At 55.5% G+C, this 21,945-nt stretch overlaps 2 protein-coding genes across 3 annotated transcripts in view; both read left to right on the top strand.

The window, feature by feature from the left end:
* MAP3K14 (mitogen-activated protein kinase kinase kinase 14) overlaps positions 1 to 20,837 on the top strand; it is a 90,936-nt gene extending 70,099 nt beyond the window's left edge. For both annotated transcript variants that reach the window (XM_014537766.1, XM_005863879.2), the window contains 15 exons: positions 1,950 to 2,225; positions 3,438 to 3,507; positions 5,421 to 5,631; positions 5,734 to 6,342; positions 7,245 to 7,382; positions 12,546 to 12,675; positions 12,888 to 13,019; positions 13,449 to 13,553; positions 14,211 to 14,374; positions 15,117 to 15,267; positions 16,735 to 17,112; positions 17,278 to 17,384; positions 17,868 to 18,012; positions 18,827 to 18,927; positions 19,231 to 20,837. In XM_014537766.1, coding sequence (XP_014393252.1) covers positions 1,970 to 2,225; positions 3,438 to 3,507; positions 5,421 to 5,631; positions 5,734 to 6,342; positions 7,245 to 7,382; positions 12,546 to 12,675; positions 12,888 to 13,019; positions 13,449 to 13,553; positions 14,211 to 14,374; positions 15,117 to 15,267; positions 16,735 to 17,112; positions 17,278 to 17,384; positions 17,868 to 18,012; positions 18,827 to 18,927; positions 19,231 to 19,395 — 2,862 coding nt within the window. In that variant the 5' untranslated portion in view covers positions 1,950 to 1,969 and the 3' untranslated portion in view covers positions 19,396 to 20,837. The remainder of the gene's footprint in view (positions 1 to 1,949; positions 2,226 to 3,437; positions 3,508 to 5,420; positions 5,632 to 5,733; positions 6,343 to 7,244; positions 7,383 to 12,545; positions 12,676 to 12,887; positions 13,020 to 13,448; positions 13,554 to 14,210; positions 14,375 to 15,116; positions 15,268 to 16,734; positions 17,113 to 17,277; positions 17,385 to 17,867; positions 18,013 to 18,826; positions 18,928 to 19,230) is intronic.
* Positions 20,838 to 21,837: 1,000 nt separating this feature from the next.
* SPATA32 (spermatogenesis associated 32) overlaps positions 21,838 to 21,945 on the top strand; it is a 7,951-nt gene continuing 7,843 nt past the window's right edge. Inside the window, exon 1 of the mRNA XM_005863895.2 lies at positions 21,838 to 21,906. Coding sequence (XP_005863957.1) covers positions 21,894 to 21,906 — 13 coding nt within the window. The 5' untranslated portion in view covers positions 21,838 to 21,893. The remainder of the gene's footprint in view (positions 21,907 to 21,945) is intronic.

Below are 21,945 nucleotides of genomic sequence, written 5' to 3'. Positions count from 1 at the left end.
AGGCTGTTAGGTTTGGAGGTTTGGGGTTGTTTTTAAGATCTCAATTCCCCTGGTAAAGAATCCAAGGAAGGTGGGAGTGCTGTAGGCCCCAGATCAATTCCTTTTTGGAGGTTGCAGGGGTTGAGGAGGTGGTTGGGAAGAAAGTGTTCTTACAAGGAAAACAGCCCGCTTGGAGGGCTTTGGCCTGATTGAAGTCAGAACACCCCCTGGACTGCTGAAAGTCATCAAGTAACGATGAGGTCACCTATTCAGCCTCCTCAGCGTCTAGCCTTCAGGACCAAACCCAGGCATTCCGTGCTGAAAGCTGGAGCCACTCTGAGTTCAAAGCTAGGAGGCCCTTGAAGGCACAGATGCGAGGATCGAATTAGTGACCAACACACCCAGCCCCCTCACCCCACCCCAGTCAGACTGGCTCAGTCTTTCATAGTCTTTGTGGTGAGGCAGACTCAGTAGGAAGGTTTGAGCCTAATGTTTCCCAGCTTCTGACTGTCTCGTTTTAGCTTGATAGGGCAAAAGGCCAGAGGCGGTCCAGCTTTGTCGTGGTTCACAGGGTCTGCCTTTCTACCCAAAGAGCAAACGGAGGCGGGATCCGGGATGAGTGGAGTTACAGCAGGGAAGACTGCCTCTGGTAGTGACACCTTTAAGACCAGCCCGCCACCAGAGAGCACTCATTAAAGACCTGTTTGCGCCCCAGGCAGTTTGGCTCAGTGGATACAGCGTCATCCTGCGGGGGACTGAGGGGTCCCGGGTTCCATTTCCAGTCAAGGGCATGTACCTGGTTGCAGGCTCCTGATTGGGGGCGTGTGGAGGCAACCAATCAGTGTGTCTCTCTCACATTGATATTTCTCTCTGTGTGTCTCTCCCCCTCGCTTCCTCTCTCTCTAAAAATCAATGGAAAAATATCCTCAGGTGAGGATTAACACCAAATAAATAAATAAATAAATAAATAGATAGATAGGGCCTGTTTGCATCTGGTGCCTTCTCAGGCTTTGTCTGTAGCAAGTCAAGACCCTGCTCTGTGGGAGTCACAGCCCAGTCTTTAGAAGGGTTCCCAGATGGTCGGTTCTGTTTCATGGCAGTTCTAGCCCACAGGCTATTTGCACAGGTTGTCAGCACACGGGGCTCACCCTGCAGCTTCCTGTAACACTCAGGTCCCCTGGAGATTGAATTCTCATGCTTTGCCCTCTTATTTCTAAGAGGTGTAGGGGCGTGCTGGAGGCTCTAATCTTGCTGATGCTGCCTGCAAGAAAGATGAGACCTAGGAGAGGTGTTCAGCAAATGAGTTTGGACGTTACAGAAGGAAGTATGTCAGTTCCTCTGGAGAGCCACAAGCAGATGCTTCCTGGACAGGAGCCAGGCGCTGGCGCCGCCATTTGCATGTTGATTTTTAGACTTTGTAAGACATGTGTATACATATGCGCATATGCATACGTATGTCTAGCCCTGCTAGGGAGCAAAACCTTCATTCTCTCCTGTTGGAGAAGAGCCATGTGGACGGTGCAGACATGTCCTCTGAGAAGACAAGGCTTGAACAGTCAGTGCGATGACTCATGGTTTTGGAATATAGGATCCACCACCCTGTTCTGGGGAAGCAACGTTTGCCATAAAACAAACAACAGAAGATCCCGCCATTATTTATAAAGGCAAGAAAGAACCAACCCAGATGTTTGTGCCATGGTGTCTGGAGGAAGTGGCCGGAAGCCTCCTTGTTGGGCAGGGTGGAGGCGTCTGTTGAGGGTGGTGTGCTGGTAGGGCCGGGGGCTCGCTGCTCCTGGGGCCGGTGTAGATGCTGAGAGGGGGACTTCTTTGCCTTCGGGAACATTTGGAGGATGAGTGCATGGGCATAAAGAGGCAGAGCCCCGTTACCCTGCTTTTCTCCTCTGCCCCACACCTGACCTGGGCCCCTCGGGGTCTGTGAGTGACCTGCTCTTGTTTGGTCTCCCCCTCAGGGTGAGCGTGAGCCTGGGAGATGGCAGTGATGGAAGTGGCCTGCCCAGGCGCTCCTGGCTCGGCGGTCGGGCAGCAGAAGGAGCTCGCCAAAGCCAAGGAGAAGACACAGGCCATGGAGAAGATGCACAGCTCCGTCAACAAGCTTGAGGCCGTGGAGAAGAGCCCCGTGTTCTGCGGGAAGTGGGAAATCCTGAACGACGTGATCACCAAAGGCACCGCCAAGGAAGGCTCCGAGGGAGGGCCGGCCGCCATCTCCATCATTGCCCAGGCTGAATGTGAGGGCCCCAGGCTGGGAGGGTACTGGCTGAGAGGGTGGACCTGCAGGTGGGTGCGGCTCTTACGCAAGGGTGGCTGGCACAGGTGAGGTTTGGGGTCTCCTGTGGAAGAGGGAGGTCATGGTGACCACTCTGTGATTCTCACAAGATACAACTGGGGGGAGTGGAGGTTAAGCCAAGACTGAGCGTGAGGTGGGAGTTATAACAGTGCTGGGGAGTGAGACAGAGGAGGGAGAAGTGGCAGATGGAGGCCTTTTCCCATTGTAACCAGAGCAGGGAAGAGAGCTGGGAGGCAGGACACCGTGGGCTCCACAGGTCCCGGGGGCTCTGCAGGATTGCCAAGCACGCCCTTAGCCTTCTGTCCTGACCTTGGGCAGCCGGCGCATCTCTGGAGAGGCCCCGGCAGGAAAGGCCAGGTCTCCTGGAAAGCCCCTGTGGGGCCTGATTCTCTTCCATCTCAAGGTGGCCCCACCCCAAAGAATGAACACCTGCTCCTGGGCCTGCTGGGCAAGTTGATGGCCGCAGGCGGCTGCAGGGTGAGGCCTGGCCTGGCCCTTTCTGCTTCCACTTCCAATACCTCAAAATGATTGAAACGATGGCTGCCGCAGGAGCCCGAGAAACTCCCAGGAGGGCTGGGTCGGGCCAGGAGTCTCCTCTCTCCCCCACCCACCCTCGGAGGTTTCTGGGCAGGCAGACAGCTCGTGACGGCATTTTCCCACATTCCCATCCTCCCCTCATCTTCCACTGCCTTCTGTCTGGTTTCTGAGGAGAGATGAGGGAATAAAAATTGAAGTGGAGTGAGTGACACAATGTAATAATAGACACATAAACACACATATACACATACGTGTAAGTATGTAATAGCTTATGTTTATTGAGCTGCGATATGTGCCAAGCACTTTGGTGAGGATTTTGTATAGATCATCTCACTTAAGCTTCACAGTAAGGGAAGTGAGGTGGGCACCCTATGACCCTGTATTATAGGTCTGCCCTCTGCTCTTGACCCTTAAACTGGGAGGGTGGGGTGAAGCAGTCAGTGAGAGGAGCTGGCATGCGTAAGGAGTGAGCCACCAGGCAGACGGAGGTGGTCTGCAGAGGAGGAGGGGGAGTGGTCCCGAGGGTGTCTCTAAAATGCCTCTCTCCCGAGTGCTGAATTCCTGTTCCTTCTCTTCTCCCTTCTGCTTGTCCAACCCCATTTCCTTTACTTCAAAGGTGAGAATAGCCAAGAGTTCAGCCCCACCTTTTCAGAGCGGATTTTCATCGCTGGGTCAAAACAGTACAGGTAAGGAGGTGAGCTTGAGCGGGACACGGGGAACTAAGCCAGCGTCCTCCCTCCCCCAGCTGCTCGCCCGCCCGGCCGCTCCCCGGTGACCCCTGGCTCCCTCCTTCAGCACCTGTGGTGCAGCCCTTGGAACCCGCCCAGGCTTTCCTGGCGGAGCTGCTCTCTCAGCCAAATAAGCTTTTCAAAAGCTTTTCACGGCGTGTGGATGACTGCCTCTGGGTCGCATCAGCTTGACATTTTATTTTTATTCTCCTCAGAGTCCTTGCTGCTCCCCCTCATTTCCCATCAACAGGGAGGGCGCTGGGAACAGAGATCACTTTTTCGCTGGTCCGTGACCATAGGTGCAGGCCCGAGGGGCCACCCTGACTGTGGGAGAAACCTGCAGTGTCTTTTCTCCTGTGAGACACACCCGGAGGGATGAGGGTTTGGAAACAGGCAGACTCACAGCTCCGGGGCCCTGGAGGAAGGTGGCCAAGCGAGGCTCAGTCTGTTCCCAGGCTCCCCATCCCCAAGGATGAATTTTGGCAACTGAAAGTTGAACCTGGAAACAACTTCCTCCTCTACCACCAGGCGGACTTTTTTATCATTGCAATATGGAAACTGCTAGTGATAAAAAGGCTGTGGGGCCCTAGCCGGTTTGGCTCAGTGGATAGAGCCTGCTGACTGGAGGATCCGGGTTCAATTCCAGTCAAGGTCACATGAGCCAGTTTCGGGCTCAGTCCCCAGTGGGGGGCGTGCAGGAAGCAGCCAATCAATGATTCTCTCTCATCATTGATGCTTCTATCTATCTCTCCCTCTCTGAAATCAATAAAAATATATTTAAAAAAAAAAAAAAAGTTGTGGGGAGTGCCGCTGCCCTTAAACCCATAAATGCTCAGTGTTTGGTCAAATTCCTTACACTGCCCCTCATGCCTTTTGCCCAGAGGAGGGGTTCCTGTGGGAACCACTCTTTGAGCTCCCCGAGAGAAGCGTGTAGGCCTCTAGCAGCCCCCGGGACTGGGGTGCATCTGCCTCCTGTGTGCGAGGGTGGCTAAGGCCGCATTCTGTCCACAGCTGTTTGGCAGCCATCCTCCCAGAAACCGTTGCCAGTGCCTTAATACCTGGCAGGGGAAAGAGCCAGTAAGATCCATGGCGGTGGGGAGGCCATCAGAGAAAGCCAGGCTCCCCTGGCCCCTGTCACCAGCCCAGGCAAGATGTCTTGTTTCTGTGGCTCCTCACATTCCTATGGCCACCAGGGATCAGAGGTGACCGTCCTCAACCGTCCCTTCTTCTGGAGGTGACAGAAGCAAACTCTTGTCAGTTAGAGTGAATGCCCACCACGGAGTGACCCTCAGAGCCACACGCCCCCTGCTGGGCCCTCCAGGGACTCTGCCCTTGGAGGGCAGGGAGAGTGTGTGCCCTGAATACCCAGCCCCAATAATAATGGTTTATGGGAAATTTGCCTTTGGGGCCAGGCACTGAGGTAGGCTTTTTAAATGAGATGTTTCTTTTTTTATTTTATTTTTTTATTTTTATTGATTTCAGAGAGGAAGGGAGAGGGAGAGAGAGAGAGAAACATCAATGATGAGAGAGAATCACTGATGGGCTGCCTCCTGCACACCCCACACCGGGGATAGAGCCCGAAACCTGGGCATGTGCCCAGACAGGGAATGGAACCGTGACCTCCTGGTTCATAGGTCAACCACTGAGCCCCACTGGCTGGTCAATGAGCTGTTTCTTTCCACCTCTCCACCTGCAGAAATACTACCCCCACTTTATAAATGAGAAAACGGAGGTTCCTGGGGGCTTAAGAATGTTCCCAGGTTCACTTAAGGACCAAGGGATTTGTCTATGACTCTAACCGCCGTTACCTAAGCAGTGATGTCTTCCTGCCTCCTCACGTTCAAAATGCATATCTGTCCCCTTTTTGACAGCCAGTCTGAGAGCCTTGATCAAATCCCCAACAATGTGGCCCACGCAACTGAGGGCAAAATGGCCCGTGTGTGTTGGAAGGGGAAGCGTCGCAGCAAAGCCCGGAAGAAACGCAAGAAGAAGAGCTCGAAGTCCCTGGCTCAGGCGGGAGTGGCCGTGGCCCGACCGCTCCCCAGAACCCCCGAGCAGGAGAGCTGCACAGTCCCTGTGCAGGTGAGCCCCACCGTCATCCCCAGAACCGGCTCACGGGGCCCTTGGCACAGCGCCTGAGCCTTGGCCTGGCCCTATGTCCTAACACCTGTGTTTTCCCCACAGGAGGACGAGTCCCCACTTGGCTCCCCATATATTAGCAACGCCCTCCAGTTCACCAAGCCTCTGAAGGAGCCAGGCCTTGGCCAACTCTGTTTTAAGAAACTTGGGGAAGGCCTACGGCCAGCACTGCCTCGGTCGGAACTCCACAAACTGATCAGCCCTTTGCAATGTCTAAACCACGTGTGGAAACTCCACCACCCCCAGGATGTAGGCCCCCTGCCCCAGCCTGCTCACCCCTTCCCCTACGGCAGACTGCCCCATCCCTTCCCATTCCACCCGCTCCAGCCCTGGAAACCTCACGCCCTAGAGGCCTTCCTGGGCAAACTGGCCTGTGTAGACAGCCATCAGCCCCTGCCTGGCCCACCCCTGAGCAAACTAGCCTATAGAGACAGTCAGAAGCCGCTGCCTGGCCCACCCCTGGAGCCCAGCCGCCCACCTTGTGGCACTCATGACAAGTTTTCGGTGGAGGAGTACCTGGTGCACGCCCTGCAAGGAAGCGTGAGCTCCGGCCAGGCCCACAGCCTGGCCAGCCTGGCCAAGACCTGGTCGGCGGGGGGCTCCCAGAAGCCCGGCCCCAAAACTGAGGACAGCGAGGGGGTCCTGCTTACTGAGGTAACTAATCCCCCAAACACACACATACCACTCCCACCACCACCAAGTCCAGGGTCAAGGGTAGCAGCTGGGAGTCAGGGGGACCTGCTCTGGAAGAAAGGGCGTCGCTGGAAACCTGCTAGACCCATTGACAAGTTCCCACCCTTTGGGGGGATGGTTTTTTCTCTTTATCAAGATCACTCAGGCATGTGATAAGAAGATGAAATCATAGCAAATTGCTATCGCTGATGAAAAGCGTAGTCACCCACTCAACCTCCAGGCTCACTTTTCCGTCTTTTTAGCTATTTCTGTTTTCAGTCTGATTGGTTACCTCGTTACTGCTGATTGTGTGCGTGTGTTATATGAATAATACATATGCTGAGAAATGGGAATAAGCAAATATCACCTTCAGAAGTTACCCAGGACCCCCGACGTGAAACATGAGGCTTTGGCCCTCCTTCACTCCTCCCCGTCTTCCCCCTTTCCTCTAGTTCTCTTACCAGATAATTTTGTAACCGTAAATGATTTTCCACACTTACATTTCTGGGCTTTATTCCATCCATCTTTGACGTTATCCCTTGGCCCCTGCCCCCTTCCCTGTCCTTCCCTTTCTTCTACCTTTTAGCTCCTGAGTTATATTTTCTCATTGTCAACATTGAGACAATGTCCGTTTCTGTCCCACAACCACAAGTCTAGGAGGCTTTTCATCACACGGACCCGCTTGCCTCCGGCAGCACGCGAGGCACTCATTTGCCTTCACCTAATTCCCATCACCACCTCTCTGGGTCCTGCCCTCCCAACCCCCAACTCGGTGATGTCTTTGGTTGTGAGGGCTCAGCCCCAGCCTGGCAGCCTTCCTAACTGTAACGCTTCGTCCCCCTGTGGCCTGGCCACTGAAACGGGCCTCTCTCCGCCAACTCCAGAAACTGAAGCCGGTGGATTACGAGTACCGAGAGGAGGTCCACTGGGCCACGCGCCAGCCCTGCCTGGGCAGAGGCTCCTTCGGAGAGGTGCACAGGATGGAGGACAAGCAGACTGGCTTCCAGTGTGCTGTCAAAAAGGTAGGCCCCAAAACGTGTGCCAGAGCTCCAGGGGCTGGAGAGGGAGGCCAGGGCGCCTGTCGCACTCCCTCTGCCTTCCTTCGAGGTAGGCCCAGGGTGGCGCAGGTCTAATTGCTAATGGAGCCCGGCTCTCCTGGCTGCCCTGGCTTCGTTTGGGAGCCGCGCTTGTTATGCGTGTTAAGTGAGAGGGGATCTGAGAGTGTGCACGCGGCCTGGGCCACTCCTGAGGCCATGCCAGGGGCAGGTAACCCTGGAAGACGGGTGGGTCGCCATGACATGCATATGAGGCCGAAACCCCTAACCACATAGTGGGGCCACCACACCTGGGCCATGAGGCAATTGCAAGAGCAACACCTCCACCTGACAGGTGCCTCCTGGAGGAGTCTGTGCGTCGGGGGAGTCAGATCTGGTTTGAGTTTGGTCCTGGGTGACAGACATTATGAGGAAATGAGACTTAGCAAGAGACCCAGGCTTGTCTGACTAGAATCCGCCTCTGAAACACTTCTCAAGAAGGGTGGGGAGAAGGACGTGTGGTCCTAGGATTCAGCTAGAGACAGGCATGCATCACCTCTCCGCTCTCTCATCTCACCATGTTAGAACTGGAGACCAGAGAGCCACGTGCCTTGCCCAAAGCCACACAGCTGGGCCTGAAACGGAGGCCTCCTTCTGCCAAATCACACACAGGCCCACCAGCCGCACATCCACACACCTGGAAGGTGTCAACCCTGCTCCCCTTCTGCCCCCTTTTCTCCTCCCTCTGGCTCTCAGCTCATCTTGACTGGAAGCCACTTTGTCCCTGGCCCAAGGCCAGCATCCAGGACCTCTGAAGCCAGAAATCAGAAACATTTCTGTGGGCCATTTCCTTGGCCCGCTGGCAAGGTGAAATACACTAGCTGAGAGATGGACCTTGTTATCAAGCGGCTTTTGTCAAGGACATTCTGGTCCCTAAATGGAAAGAAACCAAGTAGCCAGACCAGGGCCTGTGCCGAGTGGACATCAACTCTGCCGCTGCCATGGATGCCTGTGGCTTTAAGGGGTGAAGATACAAATTGTGACATTGATACACCTGGCTTCCCTGGCTTGTACCTGGGCCAGGGTGTTAGAGTTCTACAGTTGGAGCCCCAGGGCGACAGGACGAGAGAGGGGACTATCCGTAGGTATTACCCCAAACTTCAGACATACTGTGTCAAATAAGCAAGCTCTGCCCTCGCCAACCCCCACTGACCAAAACATGTGCGGAGTTCCTGCCAGCGTGGGTCATCTTCCACTGGGCTGCCAGGGCCTCGTGCCTGACCTCTTCAGCAGCAGCTCCCTCCCCAGGCCATCGGAGAAGGCGCAGCTGTCCCTCCTGAGAGGGTGTGAAGTGTCCTGGAGATGAATGGTCAGTGCTGGGGGCTTAGTCACCGGGCTTCTCAGCTGTTCCCCTGATGAGGTTGTCAGAGTCCCAGGCAACAAGGTAAACAACCCGAATATAGTAGAAGAGGACACATCCTCCGTCTCTCACCAAGGCAGTGAGGGAAGCTCCAAGCACCACTCGGCTGCCCACCCATCCACTCAGCGCTTCTGCTGCTGCTGGAGCATCCACTCTCCCAGCTCCCCTCCTGCTGTCCACGGTCTCAGTGGGGACGACTTGTTGGCAGCCCACACAGCCGCCCTTGGCTGGGCAGACAGCCCCGCCCTGCTCTCCTTTCTCTCAAGGGGAGGAGATAGGGCAGGCAATGGGGTTCTTTAGGATGTTCATCTGGAAGATCTGAGAACCAGTTCCCTGCTGAGGGGTAGGATGGGGGGACAGGGTCAGAGGTCAGGCTGCACATAGGGTCAGAGCAAGTCGTGCACTGTCTAATGCTCCCTGGGGAGGATCCAGCACACGGTGAGGACAGCGCTTCCTTGGTCCTCCTTCTAGAACATCCATGGCCCCAAGTCAAATGCTGATTGGTCATGAGTCTGGGGTTTAATGTAGAGTTTTTGTTTTTTAAGGTTTCGTATGATCTTACTTTTTTTTTTAATATAATTTTATTGATTTCAGAGAGGAAGGGAGAGGGAGAGAGAGATAGAAACATCAATGGTGAATCACTGATCGGCTGCCTTCTGCACAACCCCTACTAGGAACTGAGCCCGCAACCCAGGCATGTGCCCTTTACCGAAATCGAACCCGGGACCTTTCAGTCCGCAGGCCAGTGCTCTATCCACTGAGCCAAACCAGCTAGGGCTGATCTTACTTTTTAATTGCAAATAAATATAGGCTCATTATAAAAGAATTCAAATGATACCCAAAAAGCAAAAGTTTCCCTGTTCCCTGACCCCATTCTCAGAGGTAACTATTCTTTGACATAAATCATTTTAGACTTGTTATGCATATATAAACATGTAGTTGTTGTCTTTATTAAAATGAGGTTGTACCCTAGAGGTTGTTCTGTACCATGTTTTCTTCATGTAATAATATGTCATGGGCAGATTTCCGTACTGGTACATATGCATTGCGCTAGTGCTTTTAACAGCCAATATACAAGCTCTCATCCTAGCAGCGGATGAATTCATAGGGTCCATGACTCCTCTGTGTGTGTGTGAGTGTGATGTATAGATGCACACACACATTTCTATGGGGAAGGGTCCGTGTTATCTATCAGATTTTCAAAGGAATCTGTGGCCCAAAGAGGGTTAAGAACCATTCATTTGAGAACATCTGGCTCAAGCATGGAGTTCTGGGAGCCTCCTTTTAACTCTGCCACTGACCTGGGATAGCGTGGCCTTGGCCAAGTAAAGCCAGCTGCTGCCAAGCACCTGCTCTGTGGAGATAATGGGAATATCAGCTCACAGGCTATTGCAAGATGTAAATAACCAATGATTAGTGTAGAATAGTACCTGGCATATGTTAAGTGTGTATTAAATATTAGTTCTCGTTAACATCCTTATCTAGCCCAGTCCCTCACTTTCTGGGTCCAGAGTGGGGAGGTGGACCCGATGGGCCGCTGGCCTGGCTGCACAGCCTGTGTTCTCCCCACCTGGCCCCCTCGGGACTGCCCTGCCAGCCTGCGCTCCCTGAGCTGGCACAGATTTCTAAACCACCTTGTGTTTTGAAGAGTCCTCTTTGACCCCCCTTTGGTTGGGTGGGTGGGAATGCTCTTAACATGGCCGGGCCACTCTAGAGGGACTTACGAATCTCTTAAAAGTTAAAGCAGGGGTCCCCAAGCTTTCTTTCACAGCTCTTCATGTCTCAGTAATATTTTCATGGCACCCCAGGCCAAAACAAGTACCTAACAGTTCCATTTATTAAGGAATTAGGTCCAATAATATCTTTATCCTAACAACTTAGTAGCCATTTGAAAAACAACACATTGAAATTGAAAGAAAAATTTTCTTCTGTTCTTAAACAACCATAATTACTACTGGGATGCACTCATTGTTGGGCACTGCACAACTTCTCAAACTTTGAAATCAGATTGGACACCATCACCTTCGTTTCCAACTCCCCATGTTCCCCCCGAAGTATGTATCACAGCAACCTCCGAAAACCTCGTTTCATAAAGATCTACCATCAAAGGAATACTCTGCAACCTAGTGTCGAAAGTGAACTATCTCAAGCCAGCAGTTTACTCGACGTCCCATAAACGTACATCGTTGCTATTGCCCCCAAAGTAAAATATTCTGGCGTGGCCTTCGAAGTTCTCGGTGATGCCCCAAGTGCTTCGACTAACAGTTTGGGAGCACTCCGTTTACAGACATTTACAAACAAGTCCCGTTGGTGAATTAGCTCCAACTCGGGTTCAGAGCTGGAAACACTGACAAAGAGTCAGAGTTCATGCGAGTTCATTAACAAAACCAGATAGTATTCTGTATGTAACCAGAAGAGAGACATTTTCCACTGTTAGGCAAAAGTCCAAAAACCCCACATCGTCAGCGCTGTTTGCCAAGTCAGCACGTCTCCCTCCAAAGAAAACGGCCAGGTCCTGACTGATTTTTTCCAGCCTGTTCTGCTACCCCTGGCGCCCCCTGGTGGTACCTCTCCAGCGGTTCTCAACCTGTGGGTCGCGACCATCGGAAAACACATATAGCACATCAGATATTTACATTACGATTCATAACAGTAACAGAATTACAGTCATGAAGTAGCAACGAAAATAATTTTATGGTTGGGGGTCACCACAACATGAGGAACTGTATTAAAGGGTCGCGGCATTAGGAAGGTTGAGAACCACTGCTAGGCGAACACGAGCACCCCCAGGAGCCGGGAGGAAAGTCTATTCAGGAAGCCCAAGCATTTCCTCAGCTGCTCTTACTTGAGCTGGAGGAGGAGGTGGGAAGCTAGCATTTCCTGAGCACCATTGGTTGCCAGGCCCGGTGCTGGCTGTCACCCCTCCAAATGCGCGCTCTTCCCAGGAGCAGAGGCCACTGCCCCCACCTTTCACTTATGGAAACAGGGTTTAGGGGGATTGATCTACCTTTAGAAGTGGCTGAGCGAGGGTCTCTGCCCAGGGTGCTCGTATGAGGGTCTGTTCCTTTCTGCCACCCCATGCTGGTCCCTGCAGAAAGGAGGGGGTGTGCTCAGGCCGGCCGGTCCCCAGCGGGAGGGTCCTTGCCAAACCCCTCCCCGGAAGCCTTCTGTGCCCAGATGCGAGGGAAACAGCTGCACACAGAGCACACAGCACTGCCCCGTCCACGTAGACGTCTTAGTCCTGGGAGGAAAGAGACCAGTGTGAGAGTGAGCAGAGAGCTGAGGATCAGAGGCACTGACAGTCAGAGTCTTGATAAGATTCAGAGCCCAGCATCTGAAGAGTCGTCGTGGGTGTTGATAGAGGAGAGGTCCTGTGTCTAGAAATTGCCCAGGCATTTGTGCTGGGGGGGAAAAAAAAAAAGTTCTGTGTTTGGCAGATTTGAGGGTGGGCAGCCTGCTGGGAGCCAGGATAAGGATTGCAAGTTTTTGTGTTTTCACACCCGTCAGCCCCTCAGAACTTTAATCAAGTCCTGGGAGTTGCCCCTGACCCCAGGCGTACACAGTTTAGTTTCTGAAGGGCCTGTAGGCCCACCAGGGCCCTGCCTGGCCTCAGAATAGTCCCTGGGCACATCAGCAGGCTCTGTGCGGGGAGCATCCGGGTCCTCACAGGGTGACAGGGAGCCCACCCTGGCCCCTCACCCTGACTCACAGCCACCTCCGGGCCCTTTCAGGTGCGAGTGGAAAAGTTTCGGGCAGAGGAGCTGATGTCGTGTGCCGGGCTGACTTCGCCCAGAATCGTCCCTTTGTATGGAGCAGTGAAGGAAGGTCCTTGGGTCAACATCTTCATGGAGCTGCTGGAAGGTGAGGAGCGAGGTCCCACGCCTTCTCCCTCAAAATTCAGAGCCCAGGGTTTTCCCGAGTCTTACCAGGTTCACCTTGGTCCCCACTCCACCCGTTTTTAACCTATTGACCCTGTGGCATTGGCGGGAAAGGCCTGCTTTCCACCACCCGCCCTTGTCCTCGGCTTGGAGGCCTGGAAGAGCCCCATGTAAAGGCTGGCCATTGGTCTCCAGGTGGCTCCCTGGGCCAGCTCATCAAGCAGATGGGCCGTCTGCCGGAGGACCGAGCCCTCTACTACCTGGGCCAGGCCCTGGAAGGGCTGGAATACCTCCACACCCGCAGGATCCTGCACGGCGATGTCAAAGGTGAGGTCCTGGTCCCAGCGGGCTTCTTCCTCTCCCGTCCTGCAGACTTCTTCCCCAGTCTGCGGGGCTCCCTGGTCATCTCCAGGGGCAGGGCCGGGGCCAGGCTGACAGGGCTGTGTGTGGGAAGGGGAAGTGTTCTCTAAGCCCTCAGTGGGTGGTGCCCCACTACACACGGGTGACCACTGCGGGGAGGGAGGCCGCAGAGCTGAGTAAACTCTGCCCCTGTCCCCTCACTCTTGGAACGCCTGCCTGCTGCCTGCCTTGAGCCTGAACTGATACCCTCCTCCCTTCCTCCACGACGAATGAGCCTAATCAAAAGCAGCAGCTGCCACGGAGGGTCAGCCAGAACATTGCCTCACTGGAGGTCCAGGGTGGGCCGGGCCCGACGTGACTCACCTGTTCCTCTTATTCCCCGGGGCGGCCCGGCAGCTGACAACGTGCTCCTGTCCAAGGATGGGAGCCGGGCAGCCCTCTGTGACTTTGGCCATGCTGTGTGCCTTCGACCTGATGGCCTGGGGAATTCCTTGCTCACAGGTAAGCCCATGCCCTCCCTCCCCATCCCCACCCCCCAGTCCCACCTATCGCCATGATGATCATAGCCAGTAGCCTTAGTATTAGCCCTGTCCTCCTGTACCTTCCATAACGGAATCAGAGATGTGAGCACTTATGTCCACCAACATGCTTCAGCCCCACAACCACCCTAGAGTATTATAAGGCTTTTGTCAGACTTAAATGCAATAACGCATGTCAGCTGCTCGTTTCTGATGTTCCCTTTACACAGAGGAGAATGGAAAGGCTGCGTGCCCGGCCCTAGGTCCCAGGTCTTCTCCCAGATGCTTCCATGGCTCCATCCCTCTTGTCTGGCCTTCTTTTTTTCACTTACTAAAATTTCAGGAATATGATACCATTCATTAGTCTTCTACAACCTAATTTTCAATGTCCAGGCCCCTCCCCATTTTAAAAAAGCACCTTAAGGATTTGGTCCAAAGGGCAGCGTCCATATTTGGATGATGTATTCTTTGTACCAGTCCCAGCAGAACCCCTGACTTAGCTCATCCCCAGCAGGTTTGATATGAAAGCACTTTAACACAGACAAGTTCAAGGCATCTCAGGAATAGACTGGGGTGGTCATTGCCGAAGCTCTTGCCTATCAGAGGTCACAGGTGACTTCTGTCTCCCTTGCCTCCTCAGGGGACTACATCCCTGGCACAGAGACCCACATGGCTCCAGAGGTGGTGATGGGCAAGCCCTGTGATGCCAAGGTGGACGTGTGGAGCAGCTGTTGCATGATGCTGCATATGCTCAACGGCTGCCACCCTTGGACCCAGTACTTCCGAGGGCCGCTCTGCCTCAAGGTCAGTGACAGCACCTGAGACAGCCAGGAGGGACAGCCAGCAGGGCCACGGGGCTCTGGCTGCAGGCTGGAGGTGGCCTTGCATTTTAGCTGCTCTGCAGTGGCAGAGGGGAGCAGGGAACAGGAAGAGGCCTCATAAATGTGGGATCCTGGCTAAAATACGTGTCCCCCAAATCTGAGGGGCCAAGGGGAGATCCTAGGTGAGGGATCTCCTTGAGTTCCTCGCAGGTCTGGGCTCTCCTAGGTCTACACTCTGGGCCCCCTCGCCTGCCTCCTGACAGGCTGGGCCCGGAGGTCCTGGGCGTCTTGCTGCCTGGCTCTGACCTATCCTACTTGCACCCTCTTTTCCCCTTTTCTTGGAAAAGTCTCAGACTTCACTCTGCCCCAGATCCCTCCAGTCCTTATGACCAACCCCCCAGCACAGCAGGGTGGGGAGAATGGAGAGAAGCAAGAAGAGAAAGCTGGGGAATGAGGGGGAGGCAGGCCTCACATGTTGCTTTTTTGTTTTATGAATATGTTTGTATTGATTTCAGTGAGGAAGGGAGAGAGGGAGAGATAGAAACATCAATGATGAGAGAGAATCATTGATCAGCTGCCTCCTGCACGCCCCACACTGGGGATCGAGCCCACAACCGGGCATGTGCCCTGACCGGGAATCGAACCGTGACCTCCTGGTTCATAGCTCAGCGCTCAACCATGGAGCCATGCCAACCGGGCCTCACATGTTGCTTTTTGACCCCCAGATTGCCAGCGAGCCTCCGCCTGTGAGGGAGATCCCGCCTTCCTGCACCCCTCTCACAGCCCAGGCCATCGAGGAGGGGCTGAGGAAAGAGCCTGTCCAGCGAGCATCTGCGCTAGAGCTGGGGGGGAAAGTCAACCTGGCGCTGCAGCGCGGTAAGAACCTGTGCTGGCCAGAGGGCAAGAGAGGCTGCGGCTAGCGTAGTGGTCAGGAGCAAGGCACTCGGCCTGCTGGAGCCTTGGTTTCCCCAGGGGAACATCAGGGTGGTTGGTAAGACTGTGCAGAGGCCGTGCTCAAGAGATGGGGGAAGAGGTTTACAACCTCTAAAGGGGGCCCAAACTCATTAGTCATCAGAGAATGTGCAACAAAGCCAGCTATCACTCTCCAGCCATTTGAGCGGGAGAGCCTGAAAGTTGGCAGCACCAAGTACTGGTGGGGATGTGGGACAGGAGGCCTCAGGCTGTGCTGAGGGCGCCTGCCAGAGCCTTGGTCAGCACTCAGGCAGACACCTGCAGACCTGCGAGCCACCCTCCACTGGGGGGCACGCTGCCAAAGGGATTCTCACCAAATCCCTAAGCCAGCGGTTCTCAACCTGTGGGTCACAACCCCTTTGGCGGTCGAACGACCCTTTCACAGGGGTCGCCTAACACCATCCTGCATATCAGATATTTACATGACGATTCATAACAGTAGCAACATTACAGTTATGAAGTAGCAACGAAAATAATTTTATGGTTGGATCACAACATGAGGAACTGTATTTAAAGGGCCAGAAGGTTGAGAACCACTGCTAAGCAGACACACTGAGGACAGCACTGCAGCCTCGTTTGCGGGAGGGGAATTGGGTGCAGTGGGGTGTCCTTCCCTGGGAGGTAGAGAGGCCAAGAGTGGGGGACGCCTCACAGAGCACCACCCAGCAGTTAAAGCAGCTCCATGTTCACAGAGCAACCGGGCTGCTTAAAACCACAGTGCTGGGTGGAAAGAGGACCAGCAGAGCGAGGCCCACAGCACAATGCCTTTTTTGTAAATTAAAAAAATGATAAATAAAAACCACAAACACTTTGCAAGAATGAGATCAAACCCAAAATGGCACATTGAACATAACGGAATGTTACCTGGGAGGTTGGCAGGGGAAAGGCAGTGGTTATGGGAATGAAAAGGGAATAAATCAAACAGGAGAGGGACCTTCTGTAGCCCCCAACCCCAACATGGACGTTACAAGGATGCTCAGGGGCTGAAGTGCCCCCCACTCCAGAGAAATGGTGCCCTGGGGAAGCCTGCGGGGAAGGGAGGAGTAAGAGAGGGAGTCAGGGAGGCCAGTTTAGCTGGGAACTCTGAGTTGGTGTTACCCCAGAACGGTTTTTAAATCTTCCTTGACTATTAATATTAACAAAGTCCTCGTCTGGAGCCAATTCTGTCATTTTTCAACTTGCTGCTGTGACCTAGGAAGAAATTGGATAAAAAACAGAATACTGTCCACTGGCCACTGTAGGAGGCCATCCGATGGGAGAGGCCTCCTCCGGAGCGCACGCTGCCCTCCTACAGTGTGTCCCTCAGGCCAGAGCCCTCCCACTGCTCGGTGCTGGCCCGTGGCCCCTCACCCTGTGTGCTCTGTTTTGTAGTGGGAGGTCTGAAGAGCCCTTGGAGGGGAGAGTACAAAGAGCCAAGACATCTGCCGCCGGCACTCCAAGGCCATCCGCCACCACACCCAGCCCACTCTCACCAGACCCTGCAAGCCCAGCCGGGGGAGCTCTCACCAGGGGCCCCGGGGCCCCAGCCAGCCGAGGACACCACAGGCGGGGCCCCCAAGCTCCAACCTCCTCTACCTCCAGATCCCCCAGAGCGAAACAAGTGCCCAAGCCTGAACTGGGGCAAGGAGGAGTCTGGGATGTGGGAACCCTTGCCTCTGTCCTCCCTGGACCCGGCCCCCAGCAAAAACCCCAGCTCGCCAGAGCGGAAGGCCACCTTCCCGGAGCAGGAACTGCAGCAGCTGGAAATAGGTACGGCCTCTGGGTCCCCAGGCTTCTTCCTCTTTCCAGCTGGCCTGAGTTCTCTTCCAGCCCCTTCCCCATGGATCCGCCCCTGCAGTCTGTGCAGGAAGACCCCTGGCCGCACAGCCGGGCCCCTCCCAGTCTTTCACAGCCTCCTTCTGCTTCGTTTTGCAGAATTATTTCTGAACAGCCTGTCCCAGCCATTTTCTCTGGAGGAACAGGAGCAAATCCTCTCGTGCCTCAGCGTCGACAGCCTCTCCCTGTCAGATGACAGTGAAAAGGTGAGTCGGCCGTGAGCCGGGCACCAGGGCACAGAGACGTGGCTTCATGTCCAGCTGGTGAATGGGCTGTGTGCGAGTAGTGGGTAAAGAAAGGGAGAGGGATGGGGTCACCCCTTCCTGCTGGGAGGGGTCTTCACTGGAGCAGGGGGCCTTGGTTTCTCAGAGTGAGACACTCCATCTCCGGCCAGCGCTGCCGGACATTAGGGAATGGTTTGGCCACTGGGGATGGTGGGGAAGGAGGCTTGGGTCTTGGTCCCCATAGAAAAAGTCCTCACCCTCTTCCAGCTCAGGGGCCCCTCATGACCTCAGCCTTCTACTGAGCCCCAAAAGTGCCCAGTGGAGCCATACACCAACCTAGAACAAGAGCAGTTCCTCACTGCAGGGGCGGGCCCGGGTCCCCTTTGCCCCAAGCAGACCAAGGCCAGAGATGGTTCCCTGAGCCCAGCACCCTGAGTCTGTGCCCCCCCCCCCTTGTTGTTTCAGAACCCGTCAAAGGCCTCTCAGAGCTCACGGGACACCCTGAGTTCCGGCGTGCACTCGTGGGGCAGCCAGGCCGAGGCTCGCAGCTCCAGCTGGAACATGGTGCTGGCCCGGGGGCGGCCCACGGACACGCCAAGCTATTTCAATGGTACAGCACCCACCTGCTCAGCAGCCCCCAGCACCTGACCCACCTGGGACTAGGGAGCCTGAGGGCTTTGTCTCCCTTCCTCTGGCTCATGGCGAAGTGAGAGGAAGGCTCCTGGCACCCAGAACTTGAAGTACTTGGCCATTAAGTCAGTTTAGAGCAAAGGCCCTGCTCTCCCTTTCCTGCTGGGGCAGAGGGACTGTTGCCCCTGGTGGGCTGTGGATAGAGCTCGGAAGTCAAGAGTCAAGAGCCTTGGCCTAGAATCAAGAAACTGAGCAATGAATGTCTCTGAACAAGGTTGCTGGGATCCTCCACTGGGATCTGAAGTCAGAATTGCAGAGAGAAATTACAGAACTTAATTTTCAGGCTTGGTTGCATAAGTTATGTTGTGATTTCAATACAACAAGGGTTTCATCAGCTTACAGTCCGGGGCCCTCGCCAGGGCCAGTGTGACTCATGGTTATCAAGCCTGCACCGCCTGGCCAGAGGCCTCTTCAGCTCAGGGAACAGTACAATCTAAGATGCCTGCAGTCTAACTTAGGGATCTTTGTTTCCAGTTCCTTTCTGCTTTGTGTGCGCGCTGGAGTACTACTTCCCCATGGAAGCCACCCTTAGCTCTTTGCTCGGTGCAGGGCAAACTGATATTGACAGAAAATGGCCAGGAAGAAAATGGCCTAGCAAGTGTATAACCCTAGGGCCACTCCAGACTAAATATCATCCTACGCAGCTTCCTCATAGCCAGCCTGCTTCCCTATGCCTAGGGCTCCTCAGGGAGCCAGCAGTCACTTTCCTGACGGTCACCTTGCTTGCATTCTAGGTGTGAAAGTCCAAATACAGTCTCTCAATGGTGAACACCTGCACATCCGGGAGTTCCACCGGGTCAAGGTGGGAGACATTGCGACTGGCATCAGCAGCCAGGTAAGGGGCAGGTACACGCTCAGGGGCAGAGAAAGGCTTCTGAATAAGCAGAAATGGCCTGTAGAGAATAGTTGGCCTTGGATGTCCCCCAGGGTCTCGGGGCAAGGCCGGCAGTGGTGCCTGCGGGGTTGTCAGGACCTGCACTTGGACCAGGTGAAAGGCAGGTGGTGCCCTCAGGTGCACCGCTTGGCTGGAGGGAGGTAGCTCCCAGGGCTGGGGGAGAGGGGACGGGCAGATTTATACTCTAGGTAGCTTCTGAGGCCCAGGCCAGTGTCTCAGGCCCACTGCTTTGCTCTGCCCCAGATCCCAGCCGCAGCCTTCAGCTTGGTGACCAAGGATGGGCAGCCTGTGCGCTACGACATGGAGGTGCCAGACTCGGGCATCGACCTGCAGTGTACCCTGGCCCCAGATGGCAGCTTCGCCTGGAGTTGGAGGGTCAAGCATGGCCAGCTGGAGAACAGGCCCTAACCCAGCCTCCGCCACCGGCTCCACTCAGCCAGAGGAGCCGTCCTTCTCGGCACTCGATGCTGCCGCTGAGCCAGGCTCAGGCTGCTCCCGGGATCTCAGCAGTGGGACCAGGGCAAAGGGGGCGCCAGCAAAACGCCTCCTAGGATTTCCCACTTGCATCCTGCCTGACCCACCGAGAGAACACCCTGTGCCCACGTGAGGAGGAGAAAGAAGTCAAGAGGCCTCTTCCCGCAGGGAACAGAGAGGGCCTTCTCTGACCTGGTTCACACGAGCTGGCCTGGCCCTCTGGGTCAGTGACCACTTGTCAGGGGAGAGCAGTTTGGGGCCCGTGAGGGACCGGCTGGTGGGTGAGCCTCTCAGCCTCTACGCAGGTCTGAGGGCGTCAAGTGCCTAAAGACCCCTACCCAGGTCCAGCACGGCCAGGCGGCAGGTGTGCCCAGCCTTGGGTAAACGGGGCCTTCGACCCCCTTGCCTGGCCTGGCCACTCTTCAGACAGAGAGGGAGGGAGGAAGGCCTGACTGGGAAGTCTCCCTGGGAGAATGCACCACGTTCTTCAGGGTATTGCAATGCAGGTCCTGTGCTAAACTCAGTTTCAGCCAAGGACCAAAGAAGGTGTTTCAGTGATGTGGTTCTCAGTCCGCACGTTCGTGCCCCTTGGCTGCTGGCCACGCCTTCCCCAGAGCAGCAGGCGCTGGGCCCCGACTGCAGGCCCAGCACTGCCATGACTAGCTGGTACTCGGTCCCCTCATCCGTAAAGGTGAAGGGTGATGGCATGAGACCTCCCTGACAGGAAGTGCCTGGGGATAAGGATGAAAGACGGAAAAGAAAGCAGCAGGTGTAGGCGCTACTGTTACCCGAGCCACGGCTTCCAACATCTTGCACACCAGCTTCCCGAGACACAGCTCAGGCATCATGCCCACACTGACCCTGCCCTGCCCCAGGTTACGGGGGCACTGCCAGCTGCACTTTGCACTCTGATGACCTCAAAGCACTTTCACGGCTGCCCTCCAGGAGGGCAGGTCACTAGCACAAGCAGACTAGGAGATGGGGTGAAGGGACTCAAGTCTTGACCTGTCTCCACACATGTGATCCCTTCAAACCTCCAGATTTAAGATGAGCCCCCCCAATTTCTCTTCATTGCCCAGTCCAGCCTTTTCAGGGGGGAGCTGATCAGGACTCATGTAGCATTAATCAACTGTGAATCACTGGGAGTTGAGGGGCCTGCTAGTCTCAGCCCCTAGGGATGAGGGGGTATCTATCCCCTGAGATTCCTCCTTCGGAAATCTTGTCCCCAAGTCTTGCCAAGGTGCCCTCTGTCCAGCTATCTACAAGGAGCCATCCTGCTCCCCAGGGAGAGACCCCGGCCCCCAGTACATGAAGAACTGCAGGGTTCGAGTTGCAGGGAACTCTGTGAGCAATAAAGTTTGGAGTAATGACACGTATTCAGGCCCTGGCTCTCTCCACTCTCGCCTGCTTGCAAAGACTCAGATCCTAACAGCTGCTTCCCTTTGCCTTCATGGTGGGATCTTGTCAAGTCTGCCCTGTGTTTGGGGCAAGGATGGTTTTCAACCTTTGAGTGGGGCTGCCTTTCCCACCACTCCCAGTGGGTGCTTCCAGTCCCCCCTCTGAGCTACCCATCAAACCAGTTTGGCAAGATGCCCCACTGGTGGCAGCAGGGAAGTCCCTGCCAAACACTGCCAGGCCGAAGGGAGGAGGACAGCAAAGAAGAGAAGGCCCGGGCACTGACCAGGCATGGATAGTGGGGCATCCTGCAGGCCCAGAGCAAAGGCTGCCCCACCCACTGCTCCTGTCCTGAGGCCAGGCTCCAGGGAACTTAGTGGGGAGGGGGAGGAGAGCCTGGACTCCCAGCCCTCCAGCCACCTCCTGAGGCCTGCCTGTGATCAGGGGTGACTCCTCAGAGTGGGACCTTGGTCATGGGACAGGGGCCTGCCTGCGGGTGATGCCACCAGCACACAGGGCGTCTTGTCTCATCTGGTTCCACACCCCCTGAAGCTGTGCACGAGTGGGAGTGTGTGTGTGTGTGCACACGCGCGCAGGGACATGCCCGCCCACCTTGGGGTAAAGGTCAAAGGTTCCATGGGTTCTTGGAGGGCTCCTGGGTACACAGAGGGCAGCGGCCTTGGGCCAGAACAGGTGCAAAGGCCAGTCGGGGAGACCCGAGGCGTACCTCTGCCCTGGGCCTGCTCCAAGGAGCAGAGCTGCCTGGTCCCCAGACCGGGCTCCGAGGCCGAACAGCAGGTGGGGCCCGCTCCAGAGTCCGCCCCTTCAGGCCGCTCCTACCCACGCGCCGGAAATCCTGAGCGCAGTTCCCTGCCCACGGGACTCGCCGGGACGTCACAGAGGCAGCGACATCACAGGCACCGGCGCCCACAGCATCTCCACCGCCCCCGCCAAAGAGCACAGTGGAGGCGGAGGGGCAGCAGCCACCATCCCTCCCCGCCTCCCCCAGAGCCTCCCTGGTCGCCAACTCGGTCTGCATGGGGATGACAGGTGGGAGCGGGCGGGCGGCGGGGTGGGCGGGTGCGCAGG

This window comes from Myotis brandtii, unplaced genomic scaffold (genome assembly GCF_000412655.1).
Source record: "Myotis brandtii unplaced genomic scaffold, ASM41265v1 scaffold1814, whole genome shotgun sequence".
NCBI classification, from domain to species: domain Eukaryota; kingdom Metazoa; phylum Chordata; class Mammalia; order Chiroptera; family Vespertilionidae; genus Myotis; species Myotis brandtii.
The sequence above is the reverse complement of the archived record's forward strand: the minus strand, read 5'-3'. Positions and strand labels throughout refer to the sequence as shown.